General features: G+C 44.7%; 1 protein-coding gene across 4 annotated transcripts in view; it reads left to right on the top strand.

Moving 5' to 3' along the window:
* The window catches only part of SLC35F4 (solute carrier family 35 member F4), a 117,310-nt gene that overhangs the window by 85,732 nt on the left and 7,716 nt on the right, over positions 1–23,862 (top strand). For 2 of the 4 annotated variants that reach the window (XM_053946629.1, XM_053946630.1), the window contains exons 2-4: positions 9,620–9,808; positions 13,699–13,996; positions 21,041–21,260. In XM_053946629.1, coding sequence (XP_053802604.1) covers positions 9,620–9,808; positions 13,699–13,996; positions 21,041–21,260 — 707 coding nt within the window. Of the gene's footprint in view, positions 1–9,619; positions 9,809–13,698; positions 13,997–21,040; positions 21,261–23,862 lie in introns of those variants that run through there. The other 2 variants (XM_053946631.1, XM_053946632.1) reach the window with 2 other exon arrangements.

Here is a 23,862-nt window from a genome sequence, read left to right as displayed (position 1 = left end):
GTCTTCATAGGAGGAAAGGGCAATAGACTGGAAATGACTACATGACAGCACTTGTCATATCCAGCAGGCTGCAAATGGAAAGGTTCTTGCTCAGGATGGATCTGGCCAAGCTGAATTAATACAGGACCCATACATTAAATGTGTGTGTGCAGCCAGTTTTTACAGATCAGCAAAGATTTTAGCATGAATTCCCAAAGAATCCTAATGAGATAGGGCAGCCAGCTTCCCAAAAGCACTGCATCTGTCCCCCCTTTCTTTGCCCAGCATGAGGGGGCACATGGAAGAGATTCCAGAGCAGCTTGAGCTGTGGGCCTGTGTGCTGGGAGGAGGGCAGGGGAGCAGTGTGCTCTGTGTGGGCAGTTCTCACACCGTTGAGCTTTGTGCCTTCCTGGATCCCTCCTGATAAAACCACAGGAACTGCTGACTCCTGGAGAGTGGAAATCCAGGCAAGAAAACTCCTTTGGTAGGGAAGGTGCACCCAGTGCTTGGAGAGAAGTGGTCAAAAGTGCTGCTCACGTGGAGGGAAATGGAGCAGAGAGCTGCCCAGAAGGGCTGGCACGTGGGTGAGCGGGAGGATGTGAGGTGTGTGCCAAGCTGGCACCACAGCCACCAAATCCTTTTGAGAAGGTGCCTTCACCTCAGCCTGGCCAGCCCCCACTCCCCAGCATCAGCCAGCTGTGTGGCATGGACACTGCTTGGAGGAGACCTGTCCCAAAAATGCCACCATGGAAGGGCAGGGATGAGACCTGTCAGAGCTGTTACCTCAAGGGCAGCGGAGAAAACAGATGGAAATATCTCCTGGGATTGCAGAATGCAGCAATACAGTGATAAATCCCTACTGTTGCCCCAGCTGCTTACCTGGAAAATGTTCTTTTAACTCACCCTTCCTCAAATGTGCTTAATCAGGCTCTAAGTCAGGCAAGGGAATTGAAGCATGTGCTCAGTGCACTGCAGTGCTGCCATGGCCTGAGTCTGAGGCAGCCAGCCTTGGACTCATCCACATCCATCTAAATCTAAGCCTTGGTAAGTACTGAGAAATCTGGGAGAGCTGGGCACCTGCAGCAGGTGATTCACCTCCCAGGACTGGTATCTGGGGGAGCTGGAATGAATCACTCCCTGGAGGCACCATCAGAGGCAACAGTTTGTGTAGGAAATAAATACAAATACAAATAAATACAACGTACAATATAAAATACAAAATAAATACAAAGTGTTGCTGAGCTGTCCATCAGTGTCACCGCTGCTGTTTTGGATCTTGGGACATCCATGAACCAGCCTGGATTTATTGCAGTGTTTCTTGAAAGTAGAAGCTATATTGTAATTATTTGTTAATGAGGTACATATGAGTGATACCTGGACTGTGGTGGGTGTAAATTCCTTTCACAACAACTTCATGTCAAAGCAGCCTCAAAGTGGCTTTCATTGAAGCTACTCTTGAGTTACAGCAGTGAAAGTAAAAGTGAGATTTTAACTGGGAATGTCTTTTTATTTTTGGAAATGTCACCAAATTCTAGCAATGACAAGATTAATTTTCAGAGGATTTTTTTTAATAGATTGTTGACCTTTTGGTTTGGAGTAGAGTGTATAAATTGCGAAACAATTGGAAGCCCTCTGATATAATTCATTACAAAACTTATAGCAGAGGGGGTTTTTATGCGATGGTGTGCAGCTTTGAATCAAATGATTTGTGTTTATCTTGCTCAGTCAGTGCTGAAGTGGTGGGAAGATGGTCTGATCCTGAGATTGGCTTGAATTCATGTTGGATCAGGTATATCTGGGGAGGGGGGGAAGTCCTGTAGTCTGATGCAGCAAAGGATATCCCTTTGAATGTGCGAGTCCCAAAGGCCTCACTCAGAAGTTGTCACTGAGGTGGTCTCAGAGGAGTGTTTATGTAAGCAAAAACTTAAAATAAAGGTGTTTCTGTAAGCAAAAACTTAAAGTCCTGGAAGGAGACAGAGGGTCTTAAGTTCCAGTGTTGTTCCCCTCTTTGCCTGGAAAAAAATTCTGTGCTGAAGGAGGAGATGTCCATCCCCTCCCCACAGGAGGTCAGTGTGTTCTGCCTCCAGAGCTGTCATGGTTAATTCTGAGATTTCAACACAGCATTTGTTTTTCAATGGAGAGGCCATCAATGTTTTCTAACAGCAGACTTCAGTCCAAAACCTTCCGCTCCAAATGGATGTTCTAAATTTTTTTTTTTGTAGGTCATTGTGTGATGTAGTTTTGATTTCAACATATAAAAATCATTCTTCATTTGCAGCACTCCCTTCTACATTTCTTCAAATTCTTAAGTATGCTGTCATGCTTAGTAACTTTCAAATATCAGTAGCCACTGTGTTTCAAAATGCATATTCCAGCTGCCAGTTCCACCACAGATATTCTCAAATAAGCCTTTTTCCCAGGATCTGCTCTGACACTCCCACACTGGCGCTGGTGTGTTATTTTTTGGTGTCAAATCAATGAAATTCCTTGTCCATTCTTAAAGAAAAAGCAGTGATACATTTGTTTGAGTTAGGCTGAAATAAGAAAAAATATTTCTGTATTTTTAACTCGATTTTCAAGAAAATGTAGCTGGAACAAAGATTTGGACAGGAATTTGGGTTTTTTCTAGTAATTATTTTTATATGTTTTGAGGAAAGGCCTTCATCCAGAGCAATACAAACAGGAGCCACTTACTTCAGAAAAACAGAATTTGAGAAGTTCTCTAGAGTGGCCTTTGGGCTCCAGGGCTCTGGATAAGGCAGTCCACAGCTTGCCTATACCCTGTAGCATGTTCACATCCTTCCTGCTAAGGTCTTTTTTCTGTTTTTATTGTCATTTTTTTAACAGCTGCAGGTATTGCGCACCAGGGTTGTTGCAGCCTGGTGCTGCTGTCCTTGGTCAGAGGCTTTAGGACACAGCACCGGGTGCAGACCACAGCACAGTGGCTGGTTGGCACAAGAGCTTCCATCTCAGAGCAGGTTCTTCAGCACAAGAGCATGTGGCTGATGTGCAGAAGGATGCATTTAGAGGCTTGTATTAATCAGGGTTGCACGTAGAAGCATCAGACTTGGAGCAATTAATGAGAGATGCCCCATCTCAGGGACGAGCTGTTGACTGTGGGGGTCTGGGGAATGTGTGGGGAGATGCCTCTGTGCTACTTACTTATCTATTTCCCACCTATAAACTATTCCCTACTTATATGTCCCACTTATAAGTGGGAAATCAACTATTTCCCACTTACAAAAGCCAAGGAGATGCAGGTCTGGGGGGGATTTTTTGACTGGCTAACTCGGATCCCCTCCTTTTACAAATAGGCTGGAACTGCTCCTCTGGAAGGGGTTATTTAGGTGTGAGGATGTAGAGTGGCACATCCCTTGATCAGGCACTAAGTGAATTAAAGGATGTGAAATTTAAGTTCTCTTTGTTAATTTTATTGCAAGGATGGGAGGGCACGTGGAAGCTGTTGAGATTCCTGGTTGTAAGCAAAGTTGCTGTCTGCTGATCTGGAGTGAGGGCTGTGTACAGACACTGAAGAGATAATTGGCAGAAATTGCTGATGGATGTCACCAGTAAACCACAACAAAAATATCTGCTTTTTCTGCTTTCTGCTCTTGACAATAGTTAATCATAGTACAAGAGAAATGCTGTACGCCATCACTGAGTCATTTGTTTTTCATTATAATCTGAAAATCTTTTCCCCTAGGATAAAAAAAAAAAAAAAGCCAAAACAAAAAAAAACCGATAACCTTCTCATCCCCTTCAAACATGAAAACTTCCAGAACAAGGCATCAGTCTGAACAGACATCTGTGCATTACTAATACAGAGAGACCATTGCAGTGTTTAAATGGAGAACATTCTCTCCAAATGCCTGAGACATGCTGAAAGGAATTTTCTTCACTGAACAAGAAATGCTTATTCCTCAAACCTGTGTAGCCTGCTGCCAGCAAAGCATGTGTGCTTGTTTTCTTGATTTTGCTTGGCTTTAGTAAAATGTAATCATGCTTCACATCCATGGTCAAATTGCTGGTTCTGAGCACATTAAAAGCTGGGGAGTTTGCCAGTGTGTGTGCCCAGACCAATGGGCTGGTTGTACTGGTGTCCTGTGGGTTTGCACCAGTGCAGTGAAGGGCACAATTTGATTTTACAGGCAGTGGCTGGCATAAAATAAGCTATGGACCCAAGTCACTGAGGACTGATGGTATTGCATACCCTGCTCCCAGCAGTGTGCTAACAGTAGCAAACAATCCAATTAAAGCTGTAATTAATCCAACCTAATGAGGTTTTGTTGTAAAGTGGACAGAAGCAGCTCTCTTCACCTCTCCCAACAGCAGCACCACTCAACACCTTTTCAATGTGCATCCAGTATTTCCCTGACTGCAAAACTCACATCATCTGCTCCTTGCTATGCACCAGTAAGAGCAGAATTTCACTGGGAGAGCTTCCTGCCCTCCCCTGCTCAAGGGGAGCTCATGCACAGGCTCTGGGGGCTCGTGGGGTGTGAGGGGGTCCATCACTGGGGTGGGTGCTGCTCCTGCAGGTACCACTGCAGGGTAAAAGGAACGTTGGCAATTCTTTCTCCAGGGCCCAATTTAGCAGGAACGTTCAACTGACGTGTTTTCCACACCACAGCAGACCCACTCCTACCTCCATCCATCTGTCAAAGCCCAGCGCTGGTTTCCGTGGCAGTGCAATGGAGGCATCCTTTTGTCAGCACAGAGACAATGAGAAATCGGGCGCTGGGATTTTGAGGACACAGTAAAGTAAGACTATTTTAATACTGAATGAGTAAAAGGCAGATTGTAGGTGCCTTGAGTGGCCTTTTGGCAAAGCTGCTCTGTCTTCTGACTGTGGTGCTAGCCAGAGGTGACCAGTGCTCTGCAGGGCTTTGGGAATATAACACGCAGAAATTGTTCAGCTCATTTCCATCACCTATTTAACCATCGATTTCATTGTGTAATCAAATAAAGAGAATGTGTTTTGGCGCATCCCATCAAGCCAGATGTTGCTGTCTCTAAATGAGCCAGCACTTTGTGTCAGTAATGCAGTGTCGTGAATGCACAGATGGCTTTTGGAAGGGAATTCAGTTACCTGTTTGAGAGGTTCTAAATTTCCATCAGGGCACTTGGATAAAAAAGAAAAGAAAAGGACACAATCAATCCTAAGACGATCTGGCCATAGAATTTAGTTCCAAGGTTGCATTTTTGTGTTGCATTGGTTATTTCACTGGCAATCCATGTGATCCAGGACCAGAGGGAGCAGCGTGAAGCTGTGTCAGGGGAGGTTCAGGTTGGATTTATAACAGATTCTTCACGCAGAGCGTGGTTGAGGAGTGGTCACAGCACCAAGCCTGACAGAGCTCAAGGAGCATTGGGACAATGCTCTCAGGCACGTGGTGGGATTCCTGGGGCTGTCCTGTGCAAGGCCAGGACTTGGACTCCATGATCCTTGCAGGTCCCTTCCAGCTCAGGATATTCCATGATCCATGAGCAGCTGTGAGGCCATTGTCCAAATGAAATTGCATGGGTTGGTTCTTATTTTTCCAAACGCTGCTGTCACATGCTAAAGATGTCATATACTTGAAGATGATCTGAAGAGAGTTGGTTTTGAACCTCAGAGTGTTATCCTTTTCTCCAAGCCCCCTGGAAAATAGCAAAGGGATTTTTCTAGCCAAGACAAGGACACATTTTCTCACTGTGTGAGCTGCATCTGGAAACCATGAGCAGAGAGCCACAAGTCAGGTCTTGCATCTTTCAGAGGGGCAAGGGAGCTGTGCATTGTTTACAGGTGGTGGTGAAAATGCTTCTGAGGGCCAGCATGTGCTTCTTCTTCCTGGCTCGAGTGGACATCATGACAGCAGCAGATGGGGCCACCTCCTCCCCCAGCTGGGACTCAGAATGGTCTTAAAGAACACGGAAAGGCTGGACTTGAGTGATATTAATCACGTGGTTTAGGTTAGTCACGGGCACAATTACCTTCCTAAATCAAAGTTCACTGGGATATGTGTATAGTAATTAATGCCAGAAGGGGACAAACTTTGTTAGAGTCCTGTGGAAAGCCACGTGTTCTCCTTGCTGGTTTCTCTTTGGTCTCCATGTGCAGAGAAATGGCTTTACTTCTTAAGCTATAAAACATCTACATTTGCAGGGTGAGGAAATAGATTTGCTGAAACAGATTAAGAAACGAAGTAATTGTAAAAAAAAAGTAATTGTAAAAAAAATTTACAATCACTAAAGTAATTGTAAAAAAACGGGAGCATGGCTTTGTTTTTATCCAATAATGAAAAATAATCCAGGTGGGTTTGGCGCATTAAGATGTATTGGATACAATAGTGTGAGGTATTTTCCATTTCTCCCTTTCCTCTTTGGTCAGTCCTGTTAGCAGAGTCTTGCTTTGACACTCAATTACAACCTCCAAGGAACACTTCCAGCAGCAAGATCTGACAGTCTGGCGAGGTTTTTCTTGCTTGTTTTTTCCCCAGTCTCTTCCAGTAGCATTCTCTTAAGATAGCAAATGATGCCCAAAATGTACTTTCATTCTCAGCTGTGATTCATCCCTGCTAAACCCACAAACTGTGTAAGAAGTCCCACCCCGTGTTGACATCTCTGCTCAGGGTGGTTGTTCAAGACCAGGTTGGATGAGGCTTTGAGCACCCTGGTCATGTCCCTGTCCGTGGCAGGGGGCTGGAACTGGATGATCTTAAGTTCCTTTCCAACCTAGACCATTCTATGATTCTGTTATTCCCTGTATGGAAGTTCAGTGGAAAATGCTGCCCTTGATCCCTCCAAGTTTGGAGGGACTTAGCGGATCCCTGCTCCACAGCTGAGAGTTGTGGAGTGAGACAAAGAACCAGAGTTCCATGAGCTCTGCCTTCCCTTCCTCTCCCATGGGACAACACTGCCCACCTGGGAGGTTTCACTACTCAGCTGTGCAGATGGTGATTTGTTGTCCCTGCTGCTGGCTCCAGGTTTGGAAAGTGAGCCCAGCATTTATCTCTTCACCTGTCCTATCAACAGATGTCCTTAAAATATGTTCAGATTGAGCAGCATTAGGTGTTCCAGGCTTTCTAGCTGTAACAATGAAATATTGATAAATGGCTGTGCTGTCTGATTGCTTCAGGTATAAGGGAAGAAGAGTTCAGTAAATCAAGCAGTGACTTTCAATTTAATGCAATCTCTTGAATTACAGTTTTGGTCTCACCTGCTGAGTTTGTCAATGCACAGGAGAAGATTCATGTCCCTCTGTTGTACCAGATACAAATAACTCAGAGCTCTTTTTGCACATGGGAAAAAATAGGCTTCCATCAAATTTTGGTTGCATGTCACCTGCTAGACTACTGCTGAGTATAATGTGAATCTTGTTCTGAAATTAATCTGAACTGAGGCATAACATGTGTCTTTCAATGTAACGAAATCTCTTTAAATGATGAATATCAAAATGAGGAGTGATGTGGAGCCAGCCACCTCGGTGGCTTCTTCTCCAAGGACAGGCAGCCAGCAAACACTTCCTCAAAATAAAACCTCTTTAAGTTGTGGACCTGAAAAAATACAAATGTCTTTTTGAACATTTGGCCCCAAAAGTAGTGATTGGCTTAACCTTATGGAGGCTGGGACTAATTTTCAGATGACAAATGAAGGTGTAACTCGCAAGAGTAACTTGCGAGATGTTTGCTAAGTCTTACGAAGTAGGTGACATTATTCTTGTTTAACCAGTGGGAGAGGTAGCTCTTGAAGTTTTGAAATAAGTGGAACAAACTCATTCAGGGAGTTGTGTGGCTGCTAAAGCATTATTTTCTCCATTAAAAAGTAAATTTGTGAAGCTGAACAGTTTTTTAAAGATCTGAAAAAATCCAGTAGACTCTAGAAAGCTCTTTAGAAAGTAATGCTCATCAAAAATTGAGGAGAGGCAACACAGTGCTTATCTTGCTTCTCATCATGTAGGTCTTAATTTTTCAAAGTGGGTTTGTGGTTGTGCTGTCAGAGTGTGGGTTGTTTACTACATTGATTGGATTTGTAGGACTTTATCATCAGTTGGAATCTAAATTTGGGTGCCCCCCTTGAGTCAGAGTTCCCTCATAATGGGCAGAGAAGAAAGGGAAGAGCATCTTGAGAAAGATCACCTGGAGGGGGTCAGCTGCTGGTTCAGTCACTTGTCTACTTGGTAGGTAAAAATTAACCTTGCAGGCTCTAAATAGGCTGAGAGATTTTTTTTTTTTTCTGTATAATTCTGTGTTTTATACATTGGTCTTTGTTAGACTTGGTGAACCCAGCACACCTTTAAGTCCATGGAAGATTGCATGAACCCACTGGCAAGAGTCGTGTTTCAGTTCTTGAGTCTTGGATACAGCCCTTGCATTGGAATATACTTTAAAGCAGTAGTTGAGTTTGATGTGTTTTGCTCAAAGTGCACTGGAATGGCTCGTGTTGCAACAAAGAATGTTCCCCTCTGGGATTTCTGCCACAGTTGTTACACGTGTGGCACCTTATGCATGGGGTTTGTGTCTATTTTTGTATTCTTTTCAATATGAAGTAGTTGGGATTATCATGTTAAATCCTTCCAAGTCACAGCAAGGTCAGTGGCTGCTCTGGGTATGGGTATCTTCCACAAGTTTAGGTGAGATGGTCACCAGTTGGAGTAGCAGCTGCAAAACAAGCAGTGGGTGATCTCAGCTGGCCATGAACATACATTTATATCTGCCAGAATGGCCTGCCATCCTGACTTTCTGCTGGAGAAGAAGACTCTCTTGTGCTGCTCGTGTGTTGACCTCTTACAGAGATACCTTCAATAAATTTGGAAGTCCTTGCACAATCGACTACCAGTCACACTGATGGATTCCAGCACTGCACTCCTTGCTGTTGATTCCTGATTCTTAATGCAGCCCTTCATGCTCTTACTCATTAAGTATGGTGTCCTACTCACTGGAAAAATTTTCATCTGGTACCACTGGTATTTCTGGGTCCTGGGGCTTCTCTGCTACCTCATGCCTCCGTGTGAAATGTCTCATCTTGGAGTTGTCTGCATGTAGCAGAGGAAGAAAAAACAACCTCTCTGAAGATGTGGAGATTCTGATTTGGTGTTTGTAAACGCTTAAAATCGGCATCTTCAGTCCTGTAGCAGAAATCTTCATCCAAAAGACCTGTGAGTGACCATGGCTTCATTCCATACAAGAGTCTCAAGGATCATTCTGGAGGATGGAAAGAGGAAGCTCTCCTTTAGAGAGGCTCCCAGCACTGAGGGAGGCAGTGGTTCCTCAGCCCTCCTTCCCACCCTGAGGGGGAATGGTGAGCTCTCCTCTGGCCTGATTCAGTGTCAGTGCTCAGGAAGGGCCCCACGTGAGTACAAATTCCTTTGACTGTGCAGGCCCTGTGGACGGAGCCGTGGGGCTGAGAATACTCTGCAGCATGGGGCTGTCATTTCTTCATGGGGAAGACTGGTTTTCATGCAGCACCTTTTTATCTGTAAGGGGGGAGAGAGTTAAGTATTTATTTACTCACTTATTTGCTTTATCCTGAGCAGAGCTGAAACCTGCATTTTTTTGCCGTGCGCTTCCTTTTGTGTGCATTTCACTGCCAGCCTGTTTGAAAGCCCCGCGTTCCTCCAGGGACTTTCCAGACAAAACTGATGCAAACTCTTTCTTCTCAGGTGCCTCACGATCATCTGTCATCCAATGCAAGCCAGGAGGCAACTGCCCCAGCAGACACAGAGGCATGACTAGGCAGCTCTCCCCTCTATCTGTTGCTGAAGATTCTGCTGCTCCCATTCTTGAGCTGCAGAATCGAAGTCCCTCGGGAATCTGTCGGCACAGCAGAGTCGAGAGGCAGAGCAGATCAGGTAGGAACCACTCCCGGCGCCACCGCGGGCCTGCCGGAGGCCTCTTCCCTCTGTCTCCGCAGAGATGGGGCAGGGCCCGAGCATGCTGAGGTTTGGTTTGCCACGTGCAGGTCCTTCCCGAGCCCGGGGGTGAGCGGGAAGGTGGCACGGACGGGAGGAGAAGCCTGGGATTCGCAGGTACCTGACGTGCGTTAGGTGCCCGGCACAGCGTGAAGATCCTCAGGGCTGGTTAACCCTGGCGCACGGTTAGGGTTTCACAGAGTGGTTGTGTCTCCTCAGCTTCAGCCTGGCCACGCGCCAGGGCCCTGAGGAGCTCCTTCTCAAAGACAGTGATGACCTCAGCTCGTGCTCTGATGAAGAGGAAGAGAAGGAGCAGCAGGTGGAAGGATTTCTAGGGAAGACCATCACAGCTCAGATCGTCGGTCAGCTTCACTGCAAAAGTTTAGCTCAAATGAACCTGTAGGTGTGGTGAACACTGACCTCTTCACCATGGTGTCCATCCATGGGATGGGAGCAGTTACACGTGTGCAGCCACAGGCTTGTGAGTCTGCTAAACCACACTGTTGAGGAGGAGAGACTTTAAATGAGTGGAATAATTTAACTGTCCAAGCTTTCTGGAAGGAAATTATTTGATTGCCCAAGTTCTTTGGAAGACTGCCTGTGTAGATACTGTGAGCAAAAAGGGGAGGAAGAACAGGATGGATCTCCCTTGCACTCTGGACCTGGGGGAGCTGAGCCTTCCTCTTGTCACTGGACCTCTGATGGCAGCAAGAGTCATCCATTTCCTCCTTGTGCTGGAAAACAGAGGATCTCATGCTCCAGGAGTACTGTCTTGATGGAAACCCTCAGAAGAGTATTGGAGGTGATCACTGCTGCAAGGAGTTGATGCAGCATCTTGCAGTTAAGATCATAGCTAAGATATCAGAAAACCAAATCTCGTTTTTTCCATATATCAGGCTGAAACAACTGTGCATGGTGGCACTAAGGAACATCGAAAATCAGAATCCATCTTCTCCAAGAAAGGGCTCTAGGCCACTTGAGTAGTGTCTGGACATCATACTCTTCTAAGCACTTACTTTGCATTTATTAATTTCCCTTTTGATCCTGATCTTCCCATCCTCATCAGAGAAGTCTTACTAGGACTGACCCAATAGGTAAACAAATACAAAGAATATAATTTTCTAGGGTCTAGCTGCCAAATAGCCAAAAGAGTTCCAATGAAAATCTGTAGGTCGTGATTTTCCTGATCTCACTCTTCTGAACCCTGCAAGCAAAAGGCTCTTCTGTGACCATCTTGTCAGTAAGAATTGCACTGTGGACCAAAGGACCATGCAGGGGTGTTTCTGCTCACTGCCTTCCACACAGTTTGCCATTGGCCAGTGCCATCTCCTGTGTCACCTGCAGTGTGATCTGCATTCTTACCTGTGCTTCCAGCCTTGTTTCTGTGCTCTTCCCAGGATAAGTCTCTTGGTTTGTTCCAGTCCCATCCAAATGCAGACCCCAAGGATTTCTGCTACCTTGCCAGTTGTAAAATGCTGTCTCCCAGCCACTTTGGCTGATCAGTTTGTTTTCTCCTCATTATCATTGGGTGTCTAAACACAAGTGCTTGCTCCAGCCCCAGCTTCATGACTTGGAAATCCCTAAACCTCTTTAACAGGAACCATGTGCCTGCTCACCCTGTGGCTTCGAGTTCAAGCCCTGTCATTATTTTGAAATCCATTTCTTGTCCTTTTGACTCTTTGGCCAGGAATTAGGTGTGCACATCCCATGGATTTTGAAAGCAGCTGTCAAGCTGCTCTGTCACAGGGATCAATCACAATTTCACTTAATGTAATTGCAAATATCTGGCCTAGAGTTAAATGCCTCCAGTGAGCTTAGATGTAGATAGATGTAGATATATGAGGATGGGATCAGCTCCCCTCTCACCATGCCTTTCCATTATCATTAAATATAAAGGGGCCCCAGACAACATGTTCATCCTGAATACACAGTTATTTGCTAACTACATCACATGGGATGAATCCCACTGATTAAAAACTTACAGCAGCTCCCCACTGTGCATTTATTCGGGCTAAAATTTACACAGGTCTTTAAATCCAAGGTAGGTCTTGCAACAAGTGTGTGTTTCTGTGCCTTTCCCTGACATGGGACTGTAACATCCAAATCAAGTGCTGATGGTGGTGTCGTGCCTAGTGCCACCAATTGCATCATTATTTTGTAATTGAAAAATAGAAAGCATGGCTAAAAGTGCTTTATTCTTCTATCATTATGTGATTATTTTAAGTGGTAGCTGAAAAAGGACTAATTTCATGGTAGTTTTACTTGGCAGGAAGACCTGCAAGTTGATGCTACTCTAATATATTCTTTTTAAGCCATTCTAACTTGCAAATAAACTGTAATTTACCTTTCAATAGATGTCAGTCATTATTAGTACCATAAAAATATCTACTTTCTCTCAGCAGCCAAGGAGAATGCTAAAAGGATGCTTGCCTTTTCAGACCCGTGGCTGATTATCCTCTGCATGTTTTTAATAAACCTGTAATTTTATTTAAATTCTTGATTCACCACTAAACAATGGAGCCACTGAATACAGATTATTTTTAGGAAAAAAACACATCACACAATTACAACTGCAAAAAGCTCCATGTCCTAGTTAGGAAAATTCTTGATTCCAAATGCACTCCCTGCTATGATAAATCTTTTTTTATGTGTAATGCTGGTTTACAGTAATAGCTTGGAACCCCAGTTTGACATTTCTTTATGGCTAATGTAGCAAAACCAATAATATAAAATGAAATTCAACCTGAGTGTGAAAGGATACCTCTGTCACATAAAAGTTGGATATAGGACAGGGTATTCTCTCACTCAGTGCATCTATAACTTCTCTCAAAATCATATTGTTTCTTCTATTCATCACATCATGTATTAATGTGGGTGATAATCGATAGGAGTAGTTAAGACTACCTTCAGGCCGTGATTTTTAGAAGATTTTCCTGTTTCTTTTACCAGACTGGTGTGATGTGGTCAGACAGGGTGAATGGTGGGAGCTCGGTGCTGCCCCGTGAGTGCTGCTCAGTGTTAGTGCTCCTTGTTTTCAGCTGGGATCTAGGAAAGCAAAACAGGGATCATGGGCTGCATCTCTGGGAGATCTGTCTGGAGAGCAAGGCACCAGTCAGTGAGATCAAATTCTCCCCACTTGTGTTAGGAAACGTGCACTTAGGTCTGAAAACCTCTGTGCTGAAATGGGAAATGCCAGCTCTCCTGCTGCTCCTTGTTTACATGCAGAGGTTTCTTTCTAGGCATGCCAAGCTTCACTTTTGTCCAGGTTCCTTTGTTAACTTCAGAAACGTAAGTACACCAACCTGACTGCAGAAAGCCTTTCTCTGCTTGGGTACATAAAACCAAATGCTTTCTTTCTTCCCCATCCCAGCTTACAAATAAAAGTGATTGTGGAATTAAAATGTTGAGGAATAAGAACTTGGTGCTGTCTCTGGACTTGCAGGCTCAGAGAGCTCTTCTGTTGCACACAGTGATTGCCTCTGTAACGTTGTTGGTTCCAAAGGATGTATTTTTATTCTGGAGGTTTGCTGGCACGGGGAATGAAGGGCTGATAAAGCAAATAGTGACAACAGCTTATTTGTAATGCTGTTACCTCAGCCCTCACTGTTGTGTTTGTGTTTGGTTCTGCCTCCTTGAAGTGACAGAGATGGTATTATTAAAATACTTCTGTGCAGCATTTCAGTATTTATGGGACATAGAGGACTTACAGGGAGAAGGCAAGGGATGATTTGTGACTTGGACCAGAATGGGAGGTTTTGCCAAGAATTATTTTGAATGCATTCATTACATGTACAACTCTTTTTCTATTCTTCCTTTTTTTTCTTTTTCAGGAGAAGAAGGAACACAAACGCACACAGAGAGCAGCAGCCAAGAAGCTGAAGGACAGACACGATGCCAGTCTTGCACATCCACATTTCTCAAGCTAATCTGGAGATTCCTGATCATTTTGTCCGTCTCTTCCTCCTGGGTTGGGACCACACAGTTCGTAAAGATCACTTTTGAGACCTTTGACTGTCCCTTTTTCATGACTTGGTTCTCAACAAACTGGAACATTATGATTTTTCCCATTTATTATTCCGGGCATCTTGCAACTGCACAGGAAAAGCAGTCTCCAATCAAAAAATTCAGGTAGGATTTATCGTGGCAGTATCCCTTTAAGAAACCTAATTCCTGAGGGCTGAGATCACTGCTGTGCTCAGTTCCACCCGTGGTGTCAGAATAAAGGTCATGCTGCAGAAAACCTCATTCATAAATAGCTCACAGGAGGCTGACAGATGAGTGATGTGTGATGAATAAACGGGTACTTGATTGTTAAAGGGTTTTTTTCATGAGTTGAAAAGGTCAATAATCTGCTTACAATCTTGCCTAATATCTCTATATTTTGTGTTCTTGCCTGGATCAGGTGAATCTGCCCTGGTCCATTTATGATAGAATAGCAGTGTTGGGTACAACCAAGCCAACTCCTAGCTGAGAAGAAAAATGCTCCGAGCTGAGGAGGTGGTTTCCATGTGGAAGACCATGGCTTGCTCTCTGTGCTGAGCAAGTACAGCAGGATGCAAACTGCCCTTTCCTCCTGCTGGAAATGTATAAATCCCTTTTCAGTAGCCCCTGAGAAATCAAAGAAATCAGAAAATACAAGGTTAAGGGGGAACGCAAAGAAATCATCCAGTCCAACCACCAGGGCCAGCTTAGCTTCACTGTAGCCAGTTCTGAGGAAAACCACATCTAATCTGTCTGCAGGGCTCGGAAGGACCTCACATTCTCTGACAACTGGTTTCACAGTTCCTCCTCCACTTTTCTTATTCCACTGATCTGACAGTGACACGGGAGCTGCTTTAAAGGACAGGACAAAACTCAGCTCACCAAGAGATACCACACCTTGCCCAGGGAGGGAAGAGATTCACAGGGTCATTTTGGGCTGGGATCCAATTCTGTTCCAGTGCAGGCTTGCTTGGAAAAGAACCTGCCTGACTCCAGCAGAATTGTCTGTTCCACCAGGAATTACCCAGCGTGGGGCCCATTCCTGGCTCCTGCTGTCCCTGAGCACACAGGGAATCTTGTTTGTGACTGTCTGGCTGGAGTGCAGCAGGGCCAAACTCTTCCCTCAGCTGCTTTTTGCCAGGATCTGGGATGTAATTTGGCCCTAAATTATAATTTCTGTCAAATCAGTGTGACTGAAATGGAACAGTTGCACTTAATTAAGTGCTTCTCTGCAAACCCTGGTGCTTTGTCTGTTAATGATGCTTCATTCAGATTTCTGCTGGAGTGTTTGTGAGAACATGAACAGTGTCAGCTTGGCTTCTGCATGTGGGGTGAAGTAATAACAATTGCACAGCACATAAGGAAGAAGGTGAGAAGAAATATCCCTGCAGATAAATCCCCTGCAGTTGGTTCATTGATTATATCTCTATCAGAGCAGAATTTTTGGGCAATGCATAAAAAAAAATCCTATGCTTAAATAATTGATATATTTTCCCCAGCTGTTAAGAATTGAGCTTTTAAAGTTGAGGACACTGTCTTAAATGCCCCAGGAATTTCTGCAGTGGGTTAGTGAATGTGTTGACTCAGGAACAGTGTTAGAGGTGATGGGAATCTTCCCAGGGTATTTCTTATCCCAGATATGTCAGGAACTGACAGATATGTCAGATATGTCACGTCCCAAGGAGAAAGTAACTGCTGGTAAATAATGATTTCATCAGGGGGAGCAACTACTCGTTCAGTGCTGTGTTACAGCTTGACTGTCCAAACTCTTACAGATTGATGTGGGATGGGCATCTCCTCAGGATGAGCTCTCCATTTTTTGGTAACTTAACGGATTGAAAATCTGTGTGTCTAACTTGTAGACAGATTTAATTTGGAAAGAATCTTTGGAGGTCATTTCACCCAGCCTTTTCCCCAGAACAGAGGCATTTTCAAACCTGCATTAATTGTTTGTGTATTTTCTTTATTTGCATTTTTGATATTGTTCCTGTTACAAGGCTTTTTGTAAGACATTTTTGTAAGATTTCTTGCTGCTTCATTTGCCTGCTTTACTCCAGTGCAGTAGCTAATTCTTGTCAATAAACCCATTTGCAGCAGTTCCAGGCTTTCCTCGGAGACCAGAGGTGATTTATCTTTGTGTTTCTGGAGGATGTAGTTACTCTCCAGGAGCTTTAAAGACATCAGGCATTTTGTCCAGCAGATACTCCCAGGGGATCTGAACAAACAATATCTGTGACATCTTGGCAGAGATCAGTGATCCTGGAAGTGACTTGCAGAGTGCTGCCCCAGGCTGGCAAAGCTGCAGAGAGCCACTGCTCCTTTAATAAATCCCACTTGGAACGACAGGAGTCTCAATCCACAACTTTAGATTGGCTTTCTGGAAAATTTAGGCTGCTCAGTACCTAAAGGAGCTGCAAGAGAGATGACAAGGACATGGAAGGGGAATGGCTTGAGACTGAGAGAGGGCAGGTTTAAATTAAATATTGAAAATAAGTTCTTGACTGTGAGGGTGGTGAGGCCGTGGCACAGGGTGCCCAGAGAAGCTGTGGCTGCCCCTGGACCCCTGGCAGTGTTCCAGGCCATGTTGGATGGGGCTTGGAGCAACCTGGGATAGTGGAAGGTGTCCCTGCCCATGGCAGAGCGTTGGATGGGCTTTAAGATCTCTTCCAACCCAAACCACTCTAGCATTCTATTATTACAATATTTGAGATTATAAAATGTGTGTTTCTCTACCTTAGACATTCAATCTTGTGGTCTGAGAAAATAACTCATGGTTATGAACTCACTGCTGCGTTTAGGTGAAGTGTCTTGGTTGTCTTGAGGCAGAAGACAGCTCTGGGTATCCCCTCAGTATTGTCAATAAAAGCTATGTCCCTCATAAAGAGTTTCCTTCCAGAAAGAAGAAGGAAACTCCTTGCATTAGTGTTGGATAAGATGATCTGAAGTTCAGGAAGCTCAGAAATAGGAACTCTAACCCTGCCAGCATTCACCACAGCAGAAGAAACTGCACAGACTCGACTTAGGAGCCTGATGCAATTGTGGTGTGGAATAGGTGGGTGAAATTTTCAATGTCAGTACATTTTGCCTCCCCATCTGGCACCTTGGCTTCTCAAGGACAAGCACTGTGACACTGAGCAGCTTCCTGCCAGGATCCACCCACGGTGTGAGAGCTGAGATTGGAGCTGCAGCTCTTGCCAGCCTGGGGCACTGGCCAGGGAAAGCGTTGGTAGGTGCAGGTTTAATGTGAACAAAACACACTGGGAAGAGCTGGACTTCTTGGATAAGGAGAAGTGAGCATCACCTGAAGTGCAGACTGAGCCATGAGCTGGTATTTGTGTATGAAACCTGTCCCTGCAGGTTTCTCACCCACAGTCCTGTCCCTCCGTGTTGCAGTAGCTCAGTGCAGCTCCCTCAGCCACCTGTGGAACAGCAAACCCAGGCCTGCTCTGCAGAGGGAGCATGAGGAGCACCATCAGCACAAAGCTGGCCTTCCCATGGACCCTTCCTGTGGGACACAGCATTCCTTGGTGCTGCCCCCGAGCCAGGCACTGCACAACCCCCTTTACTTTTGCTGCAGCTCTCCACCAGAGAAACAGAGCTGGCCCTTTCTGGAATCAGTCAGTGCTGGGGACACAAGTCACCAGCGAGCTTAGCCTCACTCAGTTTGCTGCCTGTCCCCTGCAGTGGAGCTGGGAGCTTTTTTATAGCTGCAGATGCCATCATTTAGGCAGAAGCACTGAATTGGTGCTCCCAGAAGGTGCTGCTGTGTTGTTTGCTGCCCCAGTGTCGCATCCAGGTGATGTCGCTGCATTCTCTGTGTTCCTGTGCCCCAGGTCTCTGCCTGTTTGCTGGTTTTTTTTTCCTGTGAGCTGTTTAAAACCAGCTGCTGGATTTCACTGCAGAGGCAGCTGTGTGTCAGGAGGGAACAAACCCATTCCTGTGCAGGGCCTGGCATCAGAATATCTGAGAGGGCACACGAGCTATTTGGTGGGTGCCAGAGGCAAAGCTGCACGGCTGCCTGAGGTGCTGTAATTCCTGAGAGCATGGCACGCTGCCCGGAGCTGAGGACTACCTGCAAGTAAAAAGAGTTATTTGTGTTAGAGGGCAGGTTTTAAATAGACTTCTTGTGCAATTGGAAAGAGTTTGTGTCGTAGTTTCAGGGTCAGCTGCCCCTAGATATGTCTGTGCCTCTAAGTCAGCAGCCTGCAGCATTATTTGTGTGGGGAGGGTTCCAGGGAGCCCTCTCTCCTGAGCCCAAGGTTTTAATCACTGCCATGTCTGAAGACTCCTGCAAGTTTAATTTTAGTTGCATGTCAAAGAGGCTGAGTTAACCACTGAGCCACCAGCCCTCACAAAGCCTCAGGCAATGTGACTGGGAAAATAAAATGTTCTCCCAGCTCCTCATTGACTGAGCATTATTCATGGAGCTCTCCTAGGCACAGGGGTGAATTCATCAAGTCTCTGCCTCACTCATCCCGACCCTGTCAGAGACTTGGCTGTATTTTCTTCACTGTGAGTTGAGGAACCTCCAGCCCCTGTTTTGTCTGGTCATTGCTGTGTGTGATGGAGGCCCTTCCACCTGCTTAAACAGCCCATTGCCTGGGGCCTGCAAAGCATTCCCAGATTCTTTTCCTGACTCTGCATCTCTGCTCCTCCCTGCCTCTCCCAGATCCTCCTCTGAGGATTCACACTGTCAGGGCACTTGGATCCATCCTCCTGACTCTGCTCCAGGTTTGGCTGTGTGCAGACATCCCAGGGATCTGCAGGGCAACAAAACCTGGCCCATTCTGGCATCTGGATCCAGCTGTGCAGTTCTGGAGGCAGCCCAGGCACCTTTCTGCCTTACAGCACAGGTTTCTTTCCTCTAAGATCCTGACAGCCCCTGAGGCAGGTTGGACTAAAAATGATGCAGTTGTGCCCCAGAAGTGCTGGCAGAATTCCCACCAGGCAGGTGTGGAGCTCACAGTGCAGGTCTGTTGGTGCCAGGCCATGGGGCACCCTGGCTGTGGTGACATGGAATGGGGACACAGCCACAGTGCACCCACCTGTGAGATGGTGAGATGTAGCCTGAGCCCAGAATCACCCTCTGCACCCACCTAAGTCTCAAGGGGGAGCATCTTTTAAAGGTAAACTGCTATATCACTATTATATATATATTAAATATATAAAAATATATATAAATCAATTATAATATATATTGTAATATATAATACAATAATATATAATACAATGATATAATATGATATGATATGATATAATATAATATAATATATATAATATAATATAATATTAATATACTATGCTATTGTATAATTTCTATTATATTAATTATATTGTATTTATTATGTAACATTATATTAACTATGTAATATAATATAATATAATATTACATAATTATACACACACACACATATATATACTATATTTATATTTATATACATATATATATGTATGTATAAATAAAATAAAGGTAAACTGCTATATCTGCATGTCAAGGAACACTGAAGTGCTGCCAGTGAGTCCCTTCTCACAGGGAAACTTCTCACCTCTAACTCCTGTTGAAATCACAGTTACAAAAGCCTGCAAAGTTAGGCATTAATTTATTTGCTTCATTAATTTGTTTACTTTACATCTCAGATAAATGATGCACACCTGTAGCTGTTCTTTTTCATATTTTAATCATTTTTATCCTGATCTGTGGTGAACAGGACTCCTGAGAGTGTTGAGGTTAACTAGAGTGAAGGAGATAATTGGCAGATCCACCAGCCTGAGTACAGAGTTTGAGAATGGAATTTATTTTTACCAGAAATGACTGCTTTGTACACCAGGCTGTCTTAGTGGCATCAAGAAACAAGTGGTTATTAAGTAGAATCATAAAACCATGTGGGTTAAGATGTAGGTGATCTCAGTTAGTACAGAGATGTTATTATTCTACTTTCCTCAAAATGAGAGTGATGGTTTCCAATCTTAAGACCAATCTTAAAAACCTGTGATGTCTTTAACAGCAAAATTCCCAAGAATTAGTAAAAATGGTTAAAGGGCCCTGAAAACAATTCTGTCTTCCAAATCAGGATAGTTATCAGACCACCCCCAAATAGCAAACGTTTTTGACATCACATCGCATCTCAGTCTTTGAAGTTGCCAATTCGTTCTGCATAAGGAGTGTGTTAGCAATCTTCCAAACACAGCCATGTTTGGCTGTGAGCACTTTGGAGCCTCAGGGCATTTGGATTATTCCCTCCATGTCCCTTTCCATGGAAGGATGAGCTGCAGGTTGAGGGTACCTTGGATCACTCCACTACTTTTTAGGGTCACTTGTGGGACCTCCCGTGTTTTAAGCAGTGCCAGGGTGCCTGCCATGCCAAGAAGTGAAGCACACTGGGAATATCTTCAGGAATACCTTCAACCAAGAGTGCAGAGTTGCTAAAAAACATCCTCCCCAGTTTGGGAAAGGCAGAGATTCCTGAAATCCCAAAGAAGCAAACAGCTCACTTGAGCTGTGTGGGACACAGTGTTTGGGAAGGTGGGGGGTTTTGTTTGCAATTTAATCCTCAAGGAAATGTCTCCCAGAAAATAGAGCTTTTCACTGTACAATAAAAAGAAGCTGTTAAATACCTTCCCCTCCCTTTCCCTTCCTTCTCTCACACTCCTGTTTGCCTGCCTCACTCCCACTGCCTGGTGGCTCCCTTCCCCACCACGCTGTGTCTGGCAGTCTTTTTGAGTATCTTTAGGCAATTCTTAAAGCTTCCTTGGCCACACATAAAAATATATTTCAGTAAGAACAAAAACAGGGCTTGGAGCAATGCAAAAAAAAAAAAAAAAAAAAAAAGAAGAAAACTGGCAAGCTGCAGAAAAAAAAATGGTGATTCTAATCCCTGTGCTCATGGCCTTGAAGGCAGAGTCTGGGAGCTGTCGGAACATTATAGATAACCTTCATTTTTGTGTGTGAGTCCCTGGGATTATTGTTGCACAGAGTGTGATTATTCCAGGTAAGTTACGTCTTTTCTTCTTGAGAAATTGCTGTTTTAAGAAGATTGTGGTTTGTTTTCCCTATGTGAATTAAATAATGGATTCTCTTGGGCGTGTGGAGTAGTTAGGAAAAGCAGGATAAAAGCCTAATGAATGTTTGTTGTGCTGGAGTGAATGCTAAGGAAAACCCTGGCTGAGACTGAAACTCTTTTCTTTCCGTAGGGAATGCAGTCGGATTTTTGGTGAAGATGGTCTGACGCTGAAACTCTTTCTTAAAAGGACTGCTCCTTTTTCTATTCTGTGGACTTTGACTAACTACCTGTATTTACTGGCTTTAAAGAAGCTCACAGCCACAGACGTCTCTGCCCTGTTCTGTTGTAACAAAGCTTTTGTCTTCTTGCTTTCTTGGATTGTGCTCAAAGACAGGTTCATGGGAGCAAGGGTAATGAACGTGCCTCCTTTTCCACTCTCTCATGCTTTCATAATTGCACTTAAACCCATCAGCCATAGTGCTGCCACAGCACTGCTGCACTGGGGCATAGACACACCATGAAAACCTTTCTCATTTAGTTTTATGATGCCGCCTCAGGATCAGTTAGAGACCTCAGAACTTCAGAGTGGGAATTTCAAGGAGCTATTACAGCCAAGTGAAACTTGATGAATTACAATAGAAGAACTTCCAGTTTCATATAAACCTATTCTGTCTTGGCTTATTGTGCTGAAGTTTGGTTAATTTAATTTTAAACTTAGTGATGAATGCTTAGGTTCTAACCAGAGCAGTTTTATTCCTTGTTTGGATAGACAGATGTTTGCAATGTATGATGTTTATTTCTTGTGCTACCCTGTCACTTTTCACACACACATTTATATGTTCATGTGTAAAAATTGCTTTAAAATTAACACAGCTCTCTTGTGTGGAGGTGCATTTTGCACTGAAGTGTTTCAGGACTCACTGACAGTAAAATGGACCTGCAAAAATTTAAAACAGAACTCGAACAAAATGTTGTGCCCCTGGATCTGGGGAAAGCAAACTTGCTGTGTAATTTTCCATGCACATATTTCCCAACATGCAGCAATTTAAACTCTTGGCTTCACACCTTGGATGAGGAGTAGTGAGGACTTCTGCTAAGTTCATTGGTGCAGATTCCCCTCTGAAATGGCTCAAGGTCGTGTTGGGCACAGTCCTGACTGAATTATTGGAAACCTTGAACTTCCTTAGGCACTGGCTGGGGCCAGGTGTGGTGGCTGTGACCAGAAGGGACCAGCAGCAGCTGGATTTAAGTTCCATGGAAAGCTTGGTGGATCAGGACACTCATTCAAGTCAGTTTGGTTTTTGAAAATGTGGCACAGCAGCTTTTTTTTTTTTTTTTTTTTTTTTTTTTTTTTTTTTTATTAATAGTGTCATAGAAGGGTTCAGAAATGAAAGGAAAAGACATCCTGTTGTACAGGTATCTCATCTGGCTTTTGGAGCAGCTTTTGGAGCAGAGCACTGTGCTTGCCAGGCTTATGGAGGAGGTGAGCCAGTGCTTGAAGGTAAAGCCAGACACCTGGATATCTATTTGATACACAGCTGAAAATACAGAAAGATCAGGTGAATGTGACCCACCCTCAGCCCACTGACTGACTCAAAGAATAAACAGGGTGTAAAACCCTCAGTTCTCTACAGAAATAACAGGAACAATAACTACCCCCCTCTGCCCCTTGATCATCTGAAAAGATTGAGCATTTTGTACCCTTTAAGCTAATTTTCATCTCAAAGCAGCATCTTTCTGGCAGAGCAAGCATAGATCTTGTGTTCTCCTAGCTTGCTCTGTTAAAGAACCCTAGAAATAAAAGCTGGTTTCAGTTATTATTTATTTTTCACTGACTAAAAAAGGTTGCCATAAATGTGCATTAGTATGAATTCTGTAAACACCATGGCGTTCACACAGGAAACACCTGGAGGGAAAAGTGAGCAGCAAATCCTGCACATAAACTGGATTTCGTTGCTCACTGGCAGAGCCTGAGTGCACGTTGTTGGAGAGGTAATTCACAGAGTTTTCCAGCCACTCTCCTGACAGAGTAACACTTAATTATGTTAATAACCACGCAGGAGAGTGTTTGAGAGAGCAGCACAGACCCAGCTTTTTGTGCTCTGAATGCCTCAGCTGCTCTCGCCCGCAGCCCCTCGGAGCGCAGCAGGAATTGGGTTATTTGGACAGAAAGGACATGAAAAGAAATAAAGGTCTAATCCTGTACCCTGAACCATGTTTTTGTGGAAAAACTGCACCCAGGAGCTCAGCCAGCTTTTCCAAGGAGCTCAGCTCAGCTCAGCTCAGCCTTAGAGCTCTGGGGCTGTTGGGTGCATCTGGGTGGCATCAAGGTGGGGATTGACAGAATTCACAGAATGACCAGGTTGGAAGAGACCTTCAAGATCTTCAAGTCCAACCCAACCCCAACATTCAACTAAACCCTGGCACCCAGTGCCACATCCAGGCTTTGTTAAACACACCCAGGGATGGTGACTCCACCACCTCCCCGGGCAGCCATTCCAGAACTTTGTCACCCTTTCTGTAAAAAACTTTTTCCTGATATCCAGCCTGTATTTCCCTTGGCACAGCTTCAGACTGTGTCCTCTGGTTCTGTCAGTGCTGCCTGGAGAGAGAGCCCAACCCCAGCTGAGCACAGCCACCTTTCAGGAGCTGTACAGAGTGCTGAGGTCACCCCTGAGTCTCCTTTTCTCCAGGCTGAGCACACCCAGCTCCCTCAGTCGTTCCTCACAGGGTTTGTGTTCCCAGCCCCTCAGCAGTGCCTGGGACAGCAGTGGCTCTGCAGCACATTCCCAGCTCCCTGCCTGCCCAGTGTGGCTGCAGCAGTCCCCAGACTGGCCGCGGATGCCCACGGGCACGTGGGATCTGCCTGACATCCCTGTGATCCCCTGGCACCCTTCTGCACACCTGAAAGCAGCTGCCAGCCGGGCTGGATTTTTAGATGCCACATCTAAAGACAAACCTGTCTTGCTGGCCACCCTGTGGAATGGCACAGTCCCACCTGTGGGAGCACTG

Source organism: Vidua chalybeata, chromosome 6 (genome assembly GCF_026979565.1).
Source record: "Vidua chalybeata isolate OUT-0048 chromosome 6, bVidCha1 merged haplotype, whole genome shotgun sequence".
Lineage (NCBI taxonomy): Eukaryota > Metazoa > Chordata > Aves > Passeriformes > Viduidae > Vidua > Vidua chalybeata.
Note: the sequence above shows the minus strand (reverse complement) of the source record. Positions and strands in the feature narration are given on the sequence as shown.